The sequence below is a fragment of the Pelophylax lessonae genome (genome assembly GCF_965119305.1).
Source record: "Pelophylax lessonae genome assembly, chromosome: 5".
Classification (NCBI taxonomy): Eukaryota; Metazoa; Chordata; class Amphibia; order Anura; family Ranidae; genus Pelophylax; species Pelophylax lessonae.
In genome coordinates, this window is record NC_138772.1 from 102,314,653 (window position 1) to 102,335,518 (window position 20,866).

Below are 20,866 nucleotides of genomic sequence, written 5' to 3' on the forward strand. Positions count from 1 at the left end.
ACTGTGCAAATAAAGTGCAACAAACTGGGTCTCAAAATGAAAGCCCAATAACAGTGACCAACTGCATAAGTATGGTAAACAATAGTAGGTGGTTCAAATGCAAAAGTTGAATATACAATCCAAAATAACTTAGTGGTGGTAAACAAAATATATAAAAGTGACCAGTGCAGTAAATCATCTGACTGAAGGAAATAGTCAGGTGGAAATACTCAAATGTGGGTGAACATCCAGATACAATAAATATGAAGTATGGGGTGAATAGTGGATGAATCAAAATAAATAGTCCATAATATGGTGGTTATCCAGTAATGTGAATAATCTTCATGCGATAATTCCCGACTGGACTTGGGGGTGATGCTGTGGCGTTTGAGTGCTCAAGATCACTCTAATATAAGATGCACTCACCAGAAATCCCCACCCCACACAGGGGTATTAGGCAGAGATTATGCACTGGGAGTACTGCATAGTGATGCCCGGTCCTGGGTGTTCCTGGATGGTAATCCTAGGTTCCTAATTCCCAAGTGGGGGTCCTCAGCTACCCAGCTAAGGCTTAGACCCAGCCTGTCCTCCAGTAATGGAATGGTGTATTTCTCACATAAAATGAACAAAGAGGGGGACACATAGCGTAATACTGCAAACCAGTTTTATTATAATAAGAGGTAGTGTACTCACATATAATAAGCAATAAAACAGCGGTAAAGTAGCAAGGTTGCAGGTATCTGGAACGCCGTGCGTTCCACAGGAGTCCGGAACAGGAAGTGACGTGACGGCGCCATATGCGTTTCATCATTAGACGTCCTCAGCAGCGTCCTACAGGGCTTTGTATGATTTCTCTAGGAGATATAAAGATCCTCTACCTAGCTGCTGTGTTGCCAACTCTCAATGTGGTATGTCATGGAAGGCAAAAGAAAAAGGGCCTCTCCATAGTGTAAAACAGCTTGTAAAACATTAATGAATAAAAGAATCTCACTTACATAAATGTTAAAAACATGCGCATGTTAAATCCACAACAGACCAGCATGGTCATCCACTTCCTAGGACGTGATGACGTCATTAGAGTCTCCACTATATGTCTGCTATATTGTCAAAATATACAGTGCATAATTGCACATTATGGCAAAAGCCCCAGGTGCCAGCAAGAGAGATTAGTTGTTTAAAAGGCCCCATTAAAAAAATATACAAATCACTAGCACTTATTCCTTTGCATGTTTTCAGTGGGCGATATGCTAAATCTTCTCTTTCTTGAAGAGCTCCTGGCACTGCTGCTATATGACAAGTCCAAGTCCTCATCTGGGCACCCCTGCCGGTCACTACAATACCACAAGAATATTTAATATTTATCATTTACAGCCAACAGTCGATGCTCCAGGCTACTGCTCTACATTTTACCTAAGCTAACATTACTGCTATGTTGTGAATAGCCTGCATTGACCTGAAGAGCAGAAGCTGAAATTACAAACTTCTGATTGAGTCAGAGAATAGAAATACCCCCACTCTCTTTGCTTTGAAGATATGTGGATTTTAAACTTGACTGACAAAGTCAAAGTTGAGCAGATGATGCTGGACTTTTGCATTGGAAAGCCCAGAAACAATGTTACATATGCACCCTTATTTAAATGAATTGGGTTTAAAATGGAATTCAAGTTCGATTTCAGATTTCACGCAAATAACAAAAACTTGATATAATGCTTATCAGTTTATAATTTTAAAAATGTTAAAAAAAAATGTTACTTGACCAAAACCATTGTAGTTTCCCTGTAAAGGTAAATCGAGTGGATTCTGTAACTTTAGCACAGTGGTAGGGCTGTCTATATAGAATTCGCACATCACGCATTGATTTTAGTTTCTGCCTGGAGTTGATTGTTCACAAATGAGAAGCTCCATGGTGTTGTCACATAGTGAGAAGCTCTCATGTGATAAAACCACAGAGCATCAGCTAGCTATGCAATGTTGAAAATGTTCAATGGCAATTTTAAATTGTCAGGCAGATCATAGAAAACCCCCATCGGACCTTTCTTCTGAAACCATCACAAATTTTACCTGTATCACTAATGTTGCTACTTTTATGTAGTAACATTGAAAATGAATACAATTATTGTACAAATTAGATAATGGCATTGTTGTCATGATGTCATGTTTTGTATCTCTCATCAGTTATAAATTGTGACTATTCCTGTATTGGTTTGCGGTGTACAAAGAAATACAATAGCTTTTGGCTGATGACACATGAGCAATTCTCCCACTAGCGATTCTACCCGCTAACAGTTTGTCAAAATCGCCAGCGGCAGGATCATGAAGAAACTGCCTTCTTGTTTCTATGGAATCGCTCCCTCTTTAGCTGAGGCAGCAAGATGTTGCTACCATTGCTAGTGGTTGGAACTCAACAGCGTTTGGGCCAGAGCTGCTTTTTGCTGCATTTATTTGCAGAGGGAACAATTCCATAGGGACACACAGTCAGCCTTTGTGGCAATCCTGCCACTAGCTATATGTTGCTATCTTCAGAATCAACTGCAAAAATAAATCTAAATAGCACCTTGCACTTCAATTTCTTGCTAATACAGAAATGTTAGAATTATGCTATTTACTTAACTTAACCACTTAAGCCCCGGAAGGATTTGCCCCCTTTCTGACCAGGCCCTATTTTGCGATTCAGCACTGCGTTATTTTAACGGACAATTGCGCGGTCGTGCAACGCTGTACCAAAACGAAATTTATGTCCTTTTTTCCCACAAATAGAGCTTTCTTTTGGTGGTATTTGATCACCTGTGCGATTTTTATTTTTTGCGCTATAAACAAAAAAAATATATTTTTTACATTCTGCTATATGACATTCACAAAAAAAAAAAAAATCTAATTTTTTTAACATTTCAGGCCAATTTGTTTTCTGCTACATATTTTTGGTAAAAAAAAATTGCAATAGGTGCATTTTGATTGGTTTGCGCAAAAGTTATTGTGTCTACTAACTACGGGAAAGATTTATGTCATTTTTTATTTTATTTTTTTTTTTACTAGTAATGGAGGCGATCTGTGATTTTTTGCTGGACTTCAACATTGCAGCGGACAGATCGGACCCCTAACTGACATTTTTGACACTTTTGGGGGGACCAGTAACATCACTACAGTAAGCAGTGCTAAAGATATGCACTGTTAATGTAATAATGACACTGGCAGGGAAGGGGTTAATACTGGGGGTGATCAAGGGGTTAAATGTATGCCTCATGCTTACTGACTTGTGTGGGGGGGGTTCTGTGACAGGCACAGAGATCGCAGTTTCAGCATAGCTGTCCCTGTCCCTGTCTGTCAATGTAAGCAAAGCAGGCGGGTCTTCTCTCCATTTCCGGGTGATCGGGCCTCTCCTCCCCCGGCCCGACTCCCGCTGTGTCTAAACAGAGCGGGAGCATGCCTCCGGCGGCGCACACACCGCCGAAACCGCTTCCCCCTCCATTATGGGACCCAGGGGAGCCGCACTGCCACAGTAATTTTACTGTGGGCGGTCGGCAAGCGGTTAAATAGCAAGCTGGTGGTGTGGATAACAATAAGGTTGGGGGTTAGATAATTCACTAAGCATTAAGACATAGATAACCAGTGACAATAAAAACAGTGTTTTCTGTAAAAAAAAAACTGCTCATTTTCTGTAATAATAATATTAAAAACTGCAAATTACTGCATGTTTGCAAACGTTCAGTGGCCTTTCCTTCTCAGCATGTTAGACCTGTCAAGGGTGGGGGTCATTGGTGCTCCAGATAAATATATATCACAGATGAATTGTGAATGCAGCATCTCATAAGTCTGAAGAATGCCAACATCTCAGACCCTCGTAGGGTCCCTTACTTAAGGTGGCATAGTGACCATTATGTCACTATGTCTCCTTGAGGCACAGACCATGCAATCATGCTGTGAAGCATCAACACATCATCATTCTTCTGACTTATGTGTTGCTCCTTTCACAATAGATCTGTGATACGCATTTATCTGGAAGTCTGGTGACTTTGTATCCTCTTATCTGGTTCTGGCATGTCTCCGTCCATCGCTGTCACTTCAGGCACCCACTGATCGCCTAAATCTCTCATACTGCCAGGAGTGCAGCTTCATATTTGATAATGGCTATAACACAAGACATCAAATGGTCTTGAATGTTGGGATTATGTGAACAGCTAAATTTCAAACTGGAAACCCATTTCTAACTTCAAAAACCAGAGAAGAAATTGTTGTATCTGAAGATTTAAGCATCTTTGCCATTAGAATATACAGCAGTTTTGTTTTCTCAGACCAGAGTTCTTCCTTAAATGTGCTTACATAGATTTATATGTAAGTACACTTCAAGGCCAAAACTCCCAGTACATAATGTGTCAGCTATGAATGAATATGTAAGTATGTATGGAAAAAACAAATTGTAATCTTATGCCAGGGTAGAAAAAACAGGCTTCACTATAACATCATTGTTTCCAGATATATTGATGCTCGTGGTAAAGCATAACATTATATCATTTGAATTGCTGAATAAATTAGAAAGGCTCTTTCAGCTGAGAGGCAAAATTATATCTGTGGGGTGACACCCAATAATACGATAGGCCTGACTTGCATGTAGCTCTATAATATTTTAATAATTATCAAAGTAACAAAAATCTAAAGCTAGTGTGAAAGTGGCAATAGATTTAAATGTTACCCACACAGAACTAAATGTGTAATCACAGAACTAGTAACAGTGCTTGTATGAAGAGACTCTCCGGCCTCAGTATTTTGGTTTGTAGGTCTCACAGTTAAGGAGCATTGTCCTAGATGAAATATGTCTGCTCCACATTAAAGTGAACCTGATGCAAAGCAATTCAAACCAAGCATGTCATTAAAAAATGCATGCAGCGAAGTGAAAACTGAGCCCGTATGATCATGGGATACAGAGATATAGGCAGCTGAAATCTTACCTTTTCTAAAAAAAAAAAAAATATATATATTACCCTAAAATGTATTTTTTTTGTCTGCATGTGTGTTTGTCTATGTGGATAGTTATTATAGTAATCTGTTATCTGTTGATTTCATTATATGGGGAAAAATAGCTGCTGGTCCTGCTATTTCCCCCTTTTTGCTTTTGCCATCTGACCACGCCAAGCATGGAAGCAGTTCTGTGCTGGCATGGTCAGTTTTCATATCAAAGTCTCCTTTATGAAAATATAGGGCGTTCTGCTGGCACACAGCATGCCTGTATCTCCCGTAGTCAATATGGCCGCTGTGCCCCCTGCCTCTGCAGCCTGTAAGAGAGAAGTACACACACTTCCTTTCCCCCTGTGTGTGACATAGTGTTCTTTCTGCTCCCTTGTTATAGGGACATGCCCCCTCCCACCCCCTTACCCTCATGTTCTTATAGCAAGGGAGCTGGTGTGGTCATGTGATCAACATATAAAGCATGAAAATTAAGTGTTTTTTTAAGGAAAAAAGTTTATAGTTTCTAAATGGTATTTTCAGTCTAACTACACTATATTTCCAAAAGTATTGAGATGCCTGCCTTTACATGCACATGAACCTTAATGGCATTCCAGTCTTAGTCCGTAGGGTTCAATATTGAGTTGGTCCACCCTTTGCAGCTATAACAGCTTCAATTCTTCTGGGAAGGCTGTCCACAAGGTTTAGGAGTGTCTCTATGGGAATGTTTGACCATTCTTCCAGAAGCGCATTTGTGAGGTCAGGCACTGATGTTGGAGAGAAGGCCTGGCTCACAGTCTGAGCTCTAATTCATCATAAAGGTGTTCCATCAGGTTGAGGTTAGGACTGTGTGCAGGCCAGTCAAGTTCCTCCACCCCAAACTCACTCATTCATGTCTTTATAGACTTTGCGTGGTTCACTGGTCCAAATCATTTGGTGAAGGGGGGATTATGGTGTTAGGTTGTTTTTCAGGGGTTGGACTTGGCACCTTTGTATCAGTAAAGGGAACTCTTAAGGCGTCAGAATACCAAGACATTTCACGCCCCCTAACTTTGTGGGAACAGTTTGGGGCGCATTAGTGCACAAAGCAAGGGCCATGAAGACAAAGATGAGTGAGTTTGGGGTGAAGGAACTTGACTGGCCTGCACCTTAATCTGATAGAACACCTTTGGGATAAATTAGAGCGGAGACTGCAAGCCAGGCCTTCTTGTCCAACATCAGTGCCTGACCTCACAAATGCACTTTTGAAGAATGGTCAAACATTCCCAAAGACACACTCCTAAATCTTGTGGACAGCCTTCCCAGAAGATTTGAAGCTGTTATAGCTGCAAAGGGTGGGCCAACTCAATATTGAACCCTACGGACTAAGACTGGGATGCCATTAAAGTTCATGTGCGTGTAATAATAATAATATGTATTATAGTGTATATGGTTTCAGAGACCTGTGTTCACAAATACTTCAAGCCCCAATCCACCTCCTCAGTACCTTATTTGCCAATGAGGCTATAGGCAGAGAATTTAGGGGGCAGGGAAAGCTTGACGTTTAAAAGATTGAGATGATTTTTTGTGAGTCTTTGCAATCAACTTTAGTAAAATTACACCTTGTATCGTTCATTCTTTAACCACGATGGTAATCAGCTATCATAATCTGTCACATTGGCGTGACAAATCTCATAGTCTGAGATCTGAAAATGCTCATAGCTTCCATGCTGGCCCGTGCCTAATTAGTACCTAATTTTACAAATGCTATAAGGTTCCAGATAAGAGCTTAAAATTGTCTGCTACTTGTCATGTAACAGTCCCACAATTAGTGATTGCCTTATTAACAGTGTAGTGTTTATGTTTCTTTACAGATGGATCATGACCCGCGAAATCCAGCTTATATCTCTTCTCAAGGACCTCTTCCTGCTACTGTGGCTGATTTTTGGCAGGTAAAAAAAATGGCAAATTTACTGTTTTCATATAAAATCTATATTCTTTTGAGAAAGTGCTTTCACCTATAAAAATAATACTTGGGTATGCATAATTCCAGCAATTGAACAAAGAAATATACTTTCTCTGAGTCTAGCAGTGTTGGAATTAATGTTGCAATCTAATAAAAAATTCTCTCTAGGCAAAGATATGGTGAGAAATTCTCTTTATTGTCCATACAGAAATAGACAATGTCCAGAAACCCCACTCCAGGTGCAATATCACAGAACAGAATAATTCAATGAACCACAAAAAAAATCAGTGCTGCGCCAGATATCTACAATAATCAAAAAAAAAAAAAGAGCAAAATAAAGTGCAATATAAAATGTTCATAAAATGTATAGGTTGAGTCATAACTGACACACTAGCATCCACCTAGAGTGCTTATAAACACAAATTCAGTGCTCAATGTTTCTCTGCCACCCGTGCATCTAAGCCTCTCACCTTACATTCTGACCCCTTTCTCACCAGTTTGTCAGAATAAGCAGTCCCACTCTTGGGATAATAGCAGTCTGGTGGGAATCTTTAGCTGTATACTCTTAGGCAGGCTCATCAAGAAATCGATCTCAATCCGTATTATGCCATAGAAAGATAAAAAGACAAATATAGTGCTCTCTATTTGAGATCCAAAAAGTTTATTAAAAAATCAGCAACTTACAAGACAAGCACTTCAGCAGTGCGGGCTGAAATGGCATACAACAGTCTCTCTCGTGGCTGTGATGTGACGTCACGGTCACGAGAGAGACTGTTGTATGCCGTATCAGCTGGATCTGGGAGAGGCAGAAGGGTGAGTGGAGCTGCCTAGATACTTGGATGACTTCAGTGCGCCTGCTGGGAATTTTAAGGATGGATTTCTCCCAGCAACAGAGGTCAATCAGGGCTTGTTTTTAAAGCTCATTTACTCCTTGTTAAGAGTATGTAAATACTTGATTGTCCACAGCCTTACCACATATTTGTTTTAAAGCTATGTTAAAGCGGAGTTCTGGCCTATTTTGCAACTTTAGTGATTCCTGGAGTGCTCGCTATGCTGATCAACAATTGGGCATTTAAAATGTTTTTTTCGGGGGTCCCTTACTTTATTTTCAGGGCATTTTTGATTGTACTTCCTCCTTCTCCCCCCCTATGTGGCCACGGCCACCGACATCACTTCCGCCTTTGCATTGCATCCTGGGAGCTGTTTGTCATCACTCCCAGGAGGCCGGAATCAGGAAGAACTCCCAGAACACTCCCTGGAATCAGGAAGAAGGACACAGCAGATTACACTGCGGCTTCAGATGCCCACATCCAAGATGGCCGCGCCCAGACAGTGTTTTTAAAAGTAAGTTATTGAGTAAAATCCAATACTGTACACCTTGTAAGTATGAGAATAGCAGTTCTGTAAAGGGCAATGGATTAGTATTATAGGGGTATTTTTAGTTAAAAAGGTATTTGAGGCCGGAACTCCGCTTTAAGTCTTGCGGTGATACATAAACAATGAAGAAAGTCCTAGATTCCCTCCAGTATTGGCACAAGCCTAAATGACTAGGCACTTAGTTAGATGATCACTGCTGAAGGGAAAGATTGGGGGCTCTAGACTTCGCTCTCCACACCTACAGCAGAGATCATCTGACCAAATAGGCTTTTAGACATGTGGCTTTCCCTGGAGGGAGCATAAATTGGAGTTGTATTTAGCAAAAGGAATTACTTCAGCCATCTTTTTGCTCTTATTCATCTCAATACTTGTTAATATAGCTTTAGGTTTAAATTATTGATATTAATTTGCTTTAAAGAGACCATGTCAAGTTTCTACAGCATTAAAAGCTTTACTCCTCTGCTGTGAAAGACAACATATAATCACAGCTCCATGAGCCCATTACTTTTACCTCTCTTCCATTCCAGCGCTGCATTGGTGGAATGATTTTAAAGCGGTAGGGACCCAACAATGTCTCTATAAATGAAAGGCACTAAAGCCCCTTATATGAACTTCTAATTACATAGCAATGACAATAGATTTAAACAGTAAGAGTCATTTTTACAATGTGCAATGCAGCACCATGACTTTGTCTGACACAAAAGATTCACATTAACGTTTTCATAAAATTTTGCATATAAAAAAAATTATGATTATTATTCATTCAGAAGCTTTAAAATAGTTATTGCCACAGGGTCCTATAAAAGAAATAAAGTATGCTTATGAAAATAGGATAAACTGTATATGTACAGGTTAAAACATTTTTACAATTTCTGCACAGTTTTTTGTGTTTTTACAATTAATTTCCTCTTTGTAGAAAAAATATTCATAGAAAAAAACAGAATAAAGTGCTGTGAGCACTGACGACTAGAATTGATAGTTCTAATTCTCACCATACCATAGAATGTGTGATACTGTGGAAAAAGACAATTCCTGGGGAGCTCATAGCACAATGCAGTACAATACAGGACTGCAAGCTCAATCAATGCATCCCATGAAGTCTATTACGTAATATAAAACAACTGAATTTATATAGTGTTAGATGATTCACATATCTCACAAATGTCCTTTAAGTAGAGAGGGTTTAGGAAAATCAGGAGTATTATAAGGCCAGTTTAGTGTGGATTTTGTGTGGTAAGGGAACAGAAATTAGAAATATTTTGTGAACCTGTTCTTAGTGCATGTATATTAAACTATCATAAATTTCAGAGCTGCGCTATCAAAAAATGTGTTAATTAAACACCAATATTTAATTATCAGTTGACATAAATTCAAGGTTAAACTACAGATGCTATAAAAAAGGAAAAGACAAAAAATAAACAAAAAAGTCCACGTGAATTAACAGAAGATTCTTTTTAAAAAAGTTCATAAATTTAGTAAATGTCCATCACTGATGATGTATTCCATACTTGTGCAAAAAACCACCACCTCAAATGGATAAAATGCATGCTTACCGCTGTAAGTGACCTTCTATTTCGAGAAAGGTCTAAAGGGCTCAAATTTTTTTTTTCTTTCTTTCTTTTTATTGATTTACAATGCAGTATACAGGTACAAAAATCCACCTCATATAAAGGAGGCTTCAATAACAAATTATTACCCATCCCCCCTCCCATTTGCCACCCCCACTCTCCTTCCCCTGTTCACTACCTATCTATTACTCTGTTGTGCATCCTCCCCTTCCTCTCCACCTACCCACTTCCCCTCTTCCTCCTCTTACTTCACCCAAATTTCTAAATGTTTGCTAGTCTTTTTATAGTATGCCCATTCCTCCCATTTATTTAAGAATCCCTCTATCTGGTCTTCTTCTCTGCTGCCTAGATACTCCATATTGTGTATATATATATATATATATGCAATTCTTTGAAACAAATCTCTAAGTGTGGGAATTTCTGTTTCTAGCTGTTTTTTTGGAATTGCCCCTTTAGCAGCGTTTATTAGTTTTGGTACTATTGCACTTTTATAAAGCTTTTTTGTTCTATGGGTTTTCTGGAATACGCATACCCATGGGTCATCAATAATATCTACCCCTGTGATCTCCCCAATACTTTGTTGCACCTTCTGCCAATAGTTACGGATTTATGGGCAGTCCCACCAAATATGGAACATCGTGCCCTGCATGCCGCAATCCCTCCAACAAAGTGGGGATTTCTCTGGTTTATATTTTTGTCATTTTACCAGTGTTATATACCATCTCAATAGACATTTATAGTTCATTGCAATAGTATTTACATCTGCCATGGAATTATGTACCGCTCTCAGTATTGTATTTATTTCATGCTCCCCAATCGTGATCATATCTCTTTTACCCATGTATCCATGAATGGAGGCTTTTTCAGACCTGTCATCCCAGTAAGCATTTTATATATCTGAGATATATCATGTTTTATTTTTGTTTGTGGATTACATCGTGTTTCCACCAGGTTTGGGTCCTTCTCGGATCTGATGGGCTGTGGCAGAGACCCCACAAAATGTTTTAGCTGAAACTATCTCCATTTTTTCAGTGACATGCATTCCACACTCCTTTTAAGCTCCTGATATGGTCTTATTTTTCCTCCTTTATTGTGTCTCATTCACCAGTGCAAAGTATTTTGTGCCTTCTAGTGATAGTAGTGGTGAATTATATTTCCATTTGGCTTGTCTATGTATCGTTTCCCAAGTCTTGTAAACAACTCTCGTCATTTCATGTATATCTACTAATGTTTCCCTATATCTTAGTGGAATCCAAATATTCTTATTTAGCTATGTTCTACCTAATGTGATTTCAATCTTAACCCATCTCTTATCTGAGTTTATTTTTGTCCATTCTATCATTCCTGAAATTATGACTGCTGCTGTGTGCTGTGTAGTATCTTTTTATGTCTGGTGCGGCTAATCCCCCCTGTGATTTATCTTTACTAAGTGTCATGTACTGTGATCTAGGCTTCTTTCCCTGGCAAATTAACTTTCATATCATTGTTTTTATTGCTTTAACATATTTCTGTGGAATATCTATTGGTAACATTTGAAATTTGTATAAGATTTTGGGTAGTATTACCATCTTAACCATATTTATTCTGCCCAGCAAAGAGAGTTGACATATTGACATTTTTTTCTATCTGCTTTTATCTCATTTAACAAAGGAATATAGTTGGCATTGTATAGTTTTTTTAAAGATGGAGTTAGGTTTATCCCAAGGTATTTTAGTTCTGTTTTCACCCATGTAAATGGGAATTATTATTATTATTACAGTTATTCTGGGAATAGTAATGTAGAACAGGATATCATCAGCATATACTGCTACTTTATGTTCCTCGTGCCCCACCTCTACTCCCCCTATATCTACCTTGTCCCGTATGGTAGTAGCTAGCAGTGTTTCCAGAGACAGGACAAACAACAGGGGCGAAAGGGGGCACCCCTGCCTGGTCCCATTGCGCATTTCAAATGGAGGAAATAGATTTCTGTTAGCCTTTACTGATGCTGTTGGATTCTTATACAATGCTCTTATCCATTGGTTCTTCCTAGGTCCAATACCCAAATCCTCTATTGTTCCCAGCATGAACTCCCAATCCACCCTGTCAAATGCTTTTTCAGCATCTATTGACAGTAGTAAGTTTGGGTTGACATCTCTGGATTTATGCAGTGGTAACAACGTTCTTATCCCGTTATCTTTTCCCTCTCTATCTGGGATGAAACCAGTCTGGTCTGCGTGGATCCGCTCTGGCATTAAATCATTTAATCTAGTTGCTAGGACTTTTGCATAAAGTTTTGTATCTCCATTTAATAACGCTGTCGGCCTATAATTGAGCATAGGGTTGCATCTTTTCCTTCTTTGAGTATTACTGTTACAAATGCTTGTAGTGATTCTACTCTCATCTCCTTTCCTTCTCCTATCCCATTCACGTATCTGCAAAGTTTTGGTATGAGTATTTCCTTACACTTTCTATATTAGCGGATAGTGAACCCATCGGCTCCTGGGCTTTTCCCTGTCGCTGAGTTTTTTAATGTTACTAATATCTCCTCCTCATGTATCTCTGTTATCAATCTATTTATGTTAATAGTTCTTTCCTTTTTATTCTTGGAGCCTATCGAGATCAATACACCTCTTATATATGTCTTGTGGCCTTCCCATATCATAGCGTCAGAAATATCTGGGGTTTCAATACTTATGAAATATTGTTCCAGTTATTTCCCTATCCTTTCCCCCACTTCTGTGTCTTGTATCAGTTCTTCATTAATCCTCCACATATTTAAATTTCTCTGAAGTCCTTGAAATTACATTTTTATAATTACTGGGACATGATCTAATAATATCATTATTCCTTTTGAAGTTTTGACCACTGCTTCTATCAGTCTATGTTCTATCATAGACTGATTCGGCCTCTTTTGGCTACCTCCATGTCTCAGCTTCGCCACCACCACCACCACCGCTGAGACTCCTGCATGTCGCCACGGGCTCTGGGTCTCTCGAGCTCCCAAGATCCTCCAAGCAGGCACGATCTCGACCTTCGCCACCTCAGCCTACTCGCCTCGGAAGCTCCTGAGCCCCTCAACACCGAAAGGAAGGCAGGAGAGAAAGGGGACTATACCGGGTTAGGTGAAGGGGATTAGGTTGGCTATAGGGCGTCAGAGGTGCTGCATGGAAGGATGGGCGCCCAGAGGTCCTAGCAGATGCTCCCTGTGCAAGCCATTTGTAGGCTCCTCCCCTAAAGGGCTCACTCAAATCTTAATCCTCCAAGTATAAATCATTATAAAACCCTCTCCATAAGGGGCAGGAAATGTATGGTAATCCTCCACCAGATATCCTTTCAATAGACCGTGAAAGAAAATATAGACACAGAATGGGCCAATAGTGTAATACCTTTTATATGGTTTAATAAAACTATAAAATTGCACTTACATGTTAAAAGTGATTATAGCACCTTACAGTACACAGATTCTTCTACGGCATACCACCCGCATGTCCAGGATCACTGAGACGCGATGACATCAGCACACAGCTCTAACCTATGCGTTTTACCACATGTGACCTCTGGGGCAGGGATGACGTCACGTGTGACTAAATGCATAGGGCATTCAGAAATCAAACAGAGGCTAAGTTGACAGCTTCCTTGGATGTAGGGACAGAAGGGTTTAGTTCTGCTTTGAGCACATTAATAACAAAGCAGCAATGTCATAATAGTAATAGGAATAACATTTTTTTATTAAAATGGCTTAAAGTGTATGGAAACCCTACTTAAAACTTATTTTGTGCCATTGATCTGAACTGAACCATTGAAAGAGTTTTCATTCATCAGTTAGATATTTTTTATCAAAAAAAAAATTATTGATCCTGCTAGAAATCCAGTTACTTTTCAACTTCCTGTGCTCTCTTTGCACTGAAATCTCAAGCAGTTATGAGCCCAGTTCTCCCTGCTGTACTACAGAATGCCTCCACTGTGTTGTGGATATGTGGAGAAGGGTGTTCTGCAGTTCAAATCAGGATTAAGCAGCTTGATACAGCAACTGTGTGACAAGATCACCTGATATAAAGGGAAAAAAGTACCAAATTAGAAACATAATGCCACCACATTTAAAGACTGGAAAGCTGTACTAATCTAAATTTTTGTTCTTCAGTTTTCATATACTTTAAATGAGCCAAAGTTTTCCATGGGAGAAACCTTATTATATGTTTACTAGTATCTTCTTATTTTCACTAACCTACTGCTTCATTCTGCCCTTTATCAAAGCATAGCAAGACCCCAAACCCTTTACCATTTGCTTTCTTTTCACACATATAGTTTCTACAAAGAGAAAATATTTAAATCGTCTGAATTCTGTGTTTCGCTTGGGTACTTGGGGATTTGGAAGCAGCTGCAGAGGAAAAGTGTTTAATGAAAATGAAATTTGAATTTGCACTGAATGGAATGAGTTTTGATTGTGTGTCTGAGTGCTGTAATTACATATGTCACACAGTAATTAAACGTTTGCAGTGTGTCCACAGTGTGTCTCTCTTTTGTCTGCAGATGGTATGGGAGAATGGCTGTGTAGTAATCGTGATGCTGACATCACTGGCGGAGAATGGAGTCAAGCAGTGCTACCACTACTGGCCAGATGAAGGCTCGAACCTCTATCATATCTACGAGGTATACCTCTTACTTTTTTTATGTTAATAATAGATTTTGTTTAACAATGCATTTTTTTACAGGATCAAAGGATTAGTCCACCCAAAATGTGTATTTAAAACCCAGCTCCAGGAACTTTGAAAATTCTCCCTTGCAGTGGGGCTGCGCATGCAGGTTGACTGATCATTTATTCTAGGGGAAAGTAAAAGCACTTTTACTTACCTGATTTTCCACTCCCCCAGACCCTGCATCGTTATGATGATGTCTGAGTATTCAAATTGGTATGATCTATTGAGAATTATATAATTCAGGAACACAGGTACTCATGATTCATACATTTTATGATTCTCTGCAGATTAGACAAACCTGCATGCAGCTACTTATTATTATTCATGCATCTTAGAACAATTGCCAATTCTCATAACTTAAATATTAAATGTCTAATGATTAGGCTTTATTTTTCTCTCTTTTCCTTCTGTTTTATTCTTTCTCTTGCTCTCTGTCTCTCTTTCCCCTTCCCTTTTTTCTCCTGACCTTTCTGCTCCACTCATCTTCAGTTTTCCTTCCTCTCTCTCCTTTTCTCCCTTATTTCTCCCTCCATTCTCATTCTTAACATAACACTCACTCTTCTCTCTGGTGCTGTCCTCATCTTTTCTCTCTACCTACTGTATATCCAAATTTCATTCTCTTTTTCCTTCTCCTTTCCTTCCTTTTCTCTATTTCTTCTCTTTCTCTTTTCCTTCCTTTTTTGTCTGAGATCTCTCACTGCCCCCCCCCCCCCACACACACACACACACACATACACACTTTCCTTTCTGCTCTTTCTCTCTCTCTCTTCCTCTCCCTCTATCTTCTTGTTATTATAATAGTATTAGTATATACTCGAGTATAAGCCAACCCGAATATAAGCCGAGGCACCAAATTTTACCACAAAAAACTGGGAAAACGTATTGACTCGAGTATAAGCCTAGGGTGGGAAATGCAGCTACTGGACCCAACTGGACCACCATGAGACCCAAAACAGGGGCTGTGGGCATGGTGCAGGGGCTGCGGACATGGTACAGGAGATGCAGGAGTGTGGGTATGGTACAGGAGATGCAATTCTCACAGGAGAATCTCCTGTGCCATGCCCACAGCCCTGCATCTCCTAAGGAGATGCAGGGCTGTGGGCATGGTACAGGAGTGGTACAGAAGATGGTACAGACTGTTTGCACAACAGCTTTGCCAAAATGAAAGAAGGCAGCAAAGTTACAATACAGTTCAAAACAAGAGGGTTCATATGGCCCTGCTTGCGAGAGCTTGCAATCTAAAAGGGAGGGTCATATGATACAGAAGGTGATAACTTTGAGCTGATGGAGAAAGTAAAACTACAGTTTTTTTAGGTGAAGGCAGAATAGGCCTTCCTGAAGATGTGAGTTGAGTAGGAGTAGAAAGTAATAAGAGGAGGTGAAAGCTGGACAAATTTGGTTTGGGAATTCTAGAGAATGAGAGATGCTGCAGAGAATGAGGCACGGGGCAAGCGAGCAAAAGGTCTTGGCAGGAGTGAAGAGAACAGTTTTGGTGATATTTTGGGGCTGGTGACTTAGCTCAGGATAGAGTTGTGGATGGTTTTTTATGTTTTTATTAGCATTTTTTAATTTTTTCATTGGCCCAGCGAAAGCCAGTGGAGGGATTGGCAGATAGGTGATGGACACTGATAGGTTCATAAGGTGGATGCGTCTGACAGCAGCATTCATAATAGACTGAAGGGGGACAGCCTAGGTAAAGGTATGCCAACGAGGGGATAGTAGCAATAGTAGAGGAGAGAGATAGCAATGAAGTAATTTAGTAGCTTTGTGGTGTCCTTGGCTGAGAAGGCACATAATCTGTAGATGTTACGGAGGTTAAGGCAGTAAGATTAGGACAGTCTGGAATTACATCAAACACCCTAGCATGAGGCGAGGGACTGATAGTTGTGCCATTGATCTCTGTAGAGAAGTAAGGGGAGGGGGCACATGAGGAGGAAATATTATTAGCTTAGCTTTTGTAAGATTTTGTTTGAGGAAGTGGAGTGACATCTACACTGATATGTAAGATAGTAAATTAGTGTTACTCAAAAAGACTGATAGATGAGTAGAGATGGATTTGGTGTCATTTTCATAGAACAATAAATTGGAAGGAGTGGGAGCTGTCAGTTGACCCAGGGAGGAGATGTATATAGAAGACCTTAGGGGACCTCTGCTACACGTTCTCATCCTCTCTCGGCTTTGTCCCTTCTGTCTCTCTCTCCGCTTTATCTTTTCTCATTCTCTCTTTTGGTCTTTCTCAATCTGTTCTCTTTCTCATTCTCTTTCCTCTCTGCCCTTTGTTTTTCTCTCTTCTCTCTGCCATTTCTTGCTGTCTGCCTTCTCTGTGCAGTTTTGCACTCTCTCACTTCTTCACTGTCTCGCTAACTGTCTCCTCTTTGACCTTTTTCTACCATTCCCCTCTCTGTTTATAATTCTCCTCTCTTTCTCTCTATACACTCTGTTTCTTTTTCACTCATCATCTTTCAAAGTTTCTATTAAGATAAGAGCCTCAGAGCAGATAGGAAATGAGACAAGTGGAAGTTGTTTGTGAGCAGTGCCTTGACTGTGGAGTAGTGGCTTGTACACGACTATAAATAATCCCCTTCATTTTGATTAACATGGAGCTGGTTTGAGTGTGCCAGGTGTTGAACCCTCTAGAGATGCCAGGTTTTTGTAAAACAATTTGAAGCAGATGTTCAGTAAAGTACTTAAGTTGTGCCCTACGCCTTCCTTCCCTCTCCAGGTAAACCTTGTCTCCGAGCATATCTGGTGTGAGGATTTTCTTGTCAGAAGCTTCTATCTGAAAAATCTACAGACTAACGAAACCCGCACTGTCACCCAGTTTAATTTCCTCAACTGGAATGACCATGGCGTTCCGGCTTCAACCCGCTCGCTGTTAGACCTCCGCAGGTACTCATTTTACGCTCACAACTTCTTGTGACTGTCACTGAATCAGCCGTGCAGTAATGCATTTCCTATTTTGACATTTTTACTCATCTTTTACCTAGCTAGAGTTTCCTTTTCAATATCATATTCATCAAATTTCTTTTGCATTATTTGAAGTTTTAGGAAAAATACACCACTATTTAAATTGTTGTGCAGTTTTTTTAAACCCTTTCACACCATAACACAGTGCACTGTGGTACATGTGTTTTAGTGCATTAAGGCACGTTGTGGTTTTTATTTTGAATGGGATGTTAATCCACCTCAGTGCATTAAAAAATAGGTCTTGCACAAATCATGTGTGTTGCAGCCCACTGTAGTTGTGTATAAGTTTTCTTTTTCATTATATAACATGATAATAGTTAATTGTTAAAGGCAGTGTATATACGAAAACCCATGTATGAAACCAATGATAAAACATATACAACAATTACAAGACATACATTATTCTTAAAGAAGACCTTGCAGTAAAATGCAAGATATACTTATTAGCTCAGAACCCCTTCCCCTTGTTAGAATCCTCACATATTACAAGGGTAAAAATATACCCATGAGAAGAAAAGAATAAAGAATAAAAGAATATACACTTGCCCCCATCTCCTGTCCAGGACACCTAGACAAAAGTGAAAAAATATTCTTGCATTGGGTTGCAGTCTTCCAGGCTGTAGTGTCTATCCTATCCAGGGAATCTCGATGGAAGGTGGCAACCTCATGTCCTGCAAGGCTGAAGATAAAGGTTAGATAGGTATTTGGTCTTTTTTCCCAAACAATTGCATTTTTTACTACTATTTTTTACAAATGGAATGAGCCCTGATCTAACAAGTGAACCTTTACATTATATGCTTTAAGGCCCATACCGGGTGGGATCTGCTCTGCTCAGCGGGGATCTGTCTGCTGATGCCCCGCTGAGCAAAGCAGAGCGGGTGGACAACAGGTCTGTGTCCAGTTTATGCAGAGCAGACATGGACACAGCCCGCTCTGCTCCATGGTTGGTCGGGTATAAACAGACAGCTGTCCATTTACACCGGACTGCCCTCTGATCTGATCCAACTAGACAGACGGGAACACAACTCCTCCTGTTTTTTTAGTGGACTGGATCAGATTGGAGGTAGGAGGGTGTAAAAGACACAAGTCTGTGTACACCTGCCGGTCCATAGGAATACATGGACCATCCAATCAGGTCTGCCTGAAAAACTGGCTGGCAGACCTGATCAGATCACTTGTGTGAAAGGGGCCCAAGGTATTTATAACTGATTGCTTTGAACCTCTGTGTCACATACATTGTGTATGCTGTAATTTAGGTTTATATAAGATGTAGGAGGCAAATTTATTCTAAACAGTAAACTGACAGTTCCTATACCACCACATAGATTGTATTTTATGATGTTTGAAACAAAGCAAGCAATAGCACAGGAATGAGGTGAGATTTGCATGTACATTCTAACTTTCTATATATGACAAATAACTGCATACATATGTTATTAAATATTAGAAACTCTAATTGGGCTGGCTTCGACACTGCTAAATATGATCTTTGAGTACTTCTCATCTCTCATCTTTATAGGTGTTTCTTTATGAAGTGCCAAAAATATCAGGTTTTACACATGCACATTTGTGTATGTACTGTGTATGCTCTCAGTATACAGCTCTAGCACTGGTATTATTTCAGGGTAACCTTCAGCTAGGAAAATGTGACCTGACCAGTGGGCTTAAACTGGCTCACCAGAGGTTAAAGGGCACCCATCCATTTAATGATCCTGGCTCTCTAAAAATAGCTGAATCATGCATGCTTGTCATAATCTATAGGTAGCTTAAAGTTGGACTCTTTTTTTTAAATGTAGTTTTAAATTGTTGAGATTGACCCATTAGACACAGTTTTCTGCAGTGAATGCATCCCCAGTAAGGCTTTTCATTATTCCTACTTCTTGTCCCTGAGATATAAAAGGAAGTAAGAGCTTCCTAAAATTACAGTTGTCACTGGAACTGGTGTCCCCTCCACTATATTTTGGGTTGTTTCTAGCTTTATGCCCAATTACCAATGGTCAGTAGGATGGATAGCTAGGATAAATCTTACCAGTGCGATACAGGCAACAAAAAATGTCTCTATCCTTTACCTACTCTATTCAAAACTTGAAAAAATGTTTTAGCTGGAGTGCTATTTTAACAGACACTGGGGTTTATTGAGAGGTTTTTATTGGTCTTAATTTGTCCATTCATAATATAGACAGATTTTATATTTGAAAATGTGCACAGTATCCTTTAGACCAGCAACTATGTTGATTATATCCGGTAGGTTCTGCATAGTTGTAGAAAGTCCAGTTACAATCGTGTAGCCAGCTTTACACACCCAAACTGAATAATCAGTTATTCCTATACTAAACATCTGGAAAATGGTTGACAAAAGGTATGCATAGCCAACACTGTTCCCATATGTGATGGCAAATCCACAATTTTACAGCTGTCTCTGGAAGTAGAGGGGAAATCTTCTAAGGGGGACACCAGTTCTGGTAAGAACCAACTAAGAGAGAATATCCCCTCACTTTCTAGGGGTTTCCCTTTCACTTTCTGTTGCATCTCTGTAATGTGAAAACAAGGGAAATCTTCCTAAGAGGACACAGACAGCATGCAATTATCTGACAGCTGTTTTAATTCTTCCTTATTATATCTAAAACTAAAAAGAAATGTCTTAGCTTGGTTTGCAAATTATTGAATTAATTGAATTCATGTAATTATTTAATTATGTAGAACCAAACAATTCTGCTGTGCTTTACAGTACATCAAACAATTTCCATTAACCCCATATACTATATAGCCCCTATTAGTGTCATCTGTAATATTAAGCCAAGCAAAATGTTCTCTGATGATGTCTATTATACACATGCCTGCAGTTTTCAGAAATTAACTAAAGTGCTAAATGACATTACTGAAAGAGGAAAAATTTTATTGTTCCAAACAATAAATAAATAGATTAAGGAGTTAGACGGAAGCTTATATCTCCTAAACAAGGAAAGAGGGAGGAAAGGTAATGTGAGGAAATTGTTCTAGCTACAAACCATGCAGCTTGAAATATCTCAGGATGCCTTGCCTAATTGCACATTATATCATACAGAGGAAATGGTGGAAATCATTTGCAGATAATAAAAAATTCTTAACGTTCACAGTAAATGTTCGGCTGTGTGCAGTTTGGAGAAGTTTGCGTAGGGGAGGAAGAAACTCCTGTTGATGAAGCGCGCATTCTTTGTAAATGGTACATAAAAGCACATAATTATGGTGTAGAACAGCACTTGACACATAATCAGCAGCAGTTACTGCTTTGTGTTGGGCTTTTATGCACAGCTTCTGCTCATCATATCACAGAAATAATAGAGGTTACACAGGGAGAGAGCTGACCTTTAATGTCTCTGGGATTGTCATTCTGAGTGGAGTGTAAAAGGCTTTTTGAGATGTGACATATTGGT

General features: G+C 39.5%; 1 protein-coding gene across 1 annotated transcript in view; it reads left to right on the forward strand.

Annotated features, from left to right (window-relative positions):
• Window positions 1–20,866, forward strand: part of PTPRN2 (protein tyrosine phosphatase receptor type N2) — a 1,352,613-nt gene that overhangs the window by 1,279,814 nt on the left and 51,933 nt on the right. The window contains exons 17-19 of the mRNA XM_082258395.1: window positions 6,771–6,848; window positions 14,320–14,439; window positions 17,209–17,375. Coding sequence (XP_082114521.1) covers window positions 6,771–6,848; window positions 14,320–14,439; window positions 17,209–17,375 — 365 coding nt within the window. The remainder of the gene's footprint in view (window positions 1–6,770; window positions 6,849–14,319; window positions 14,440–17,208; window positions 17,376–20,866) is intronic.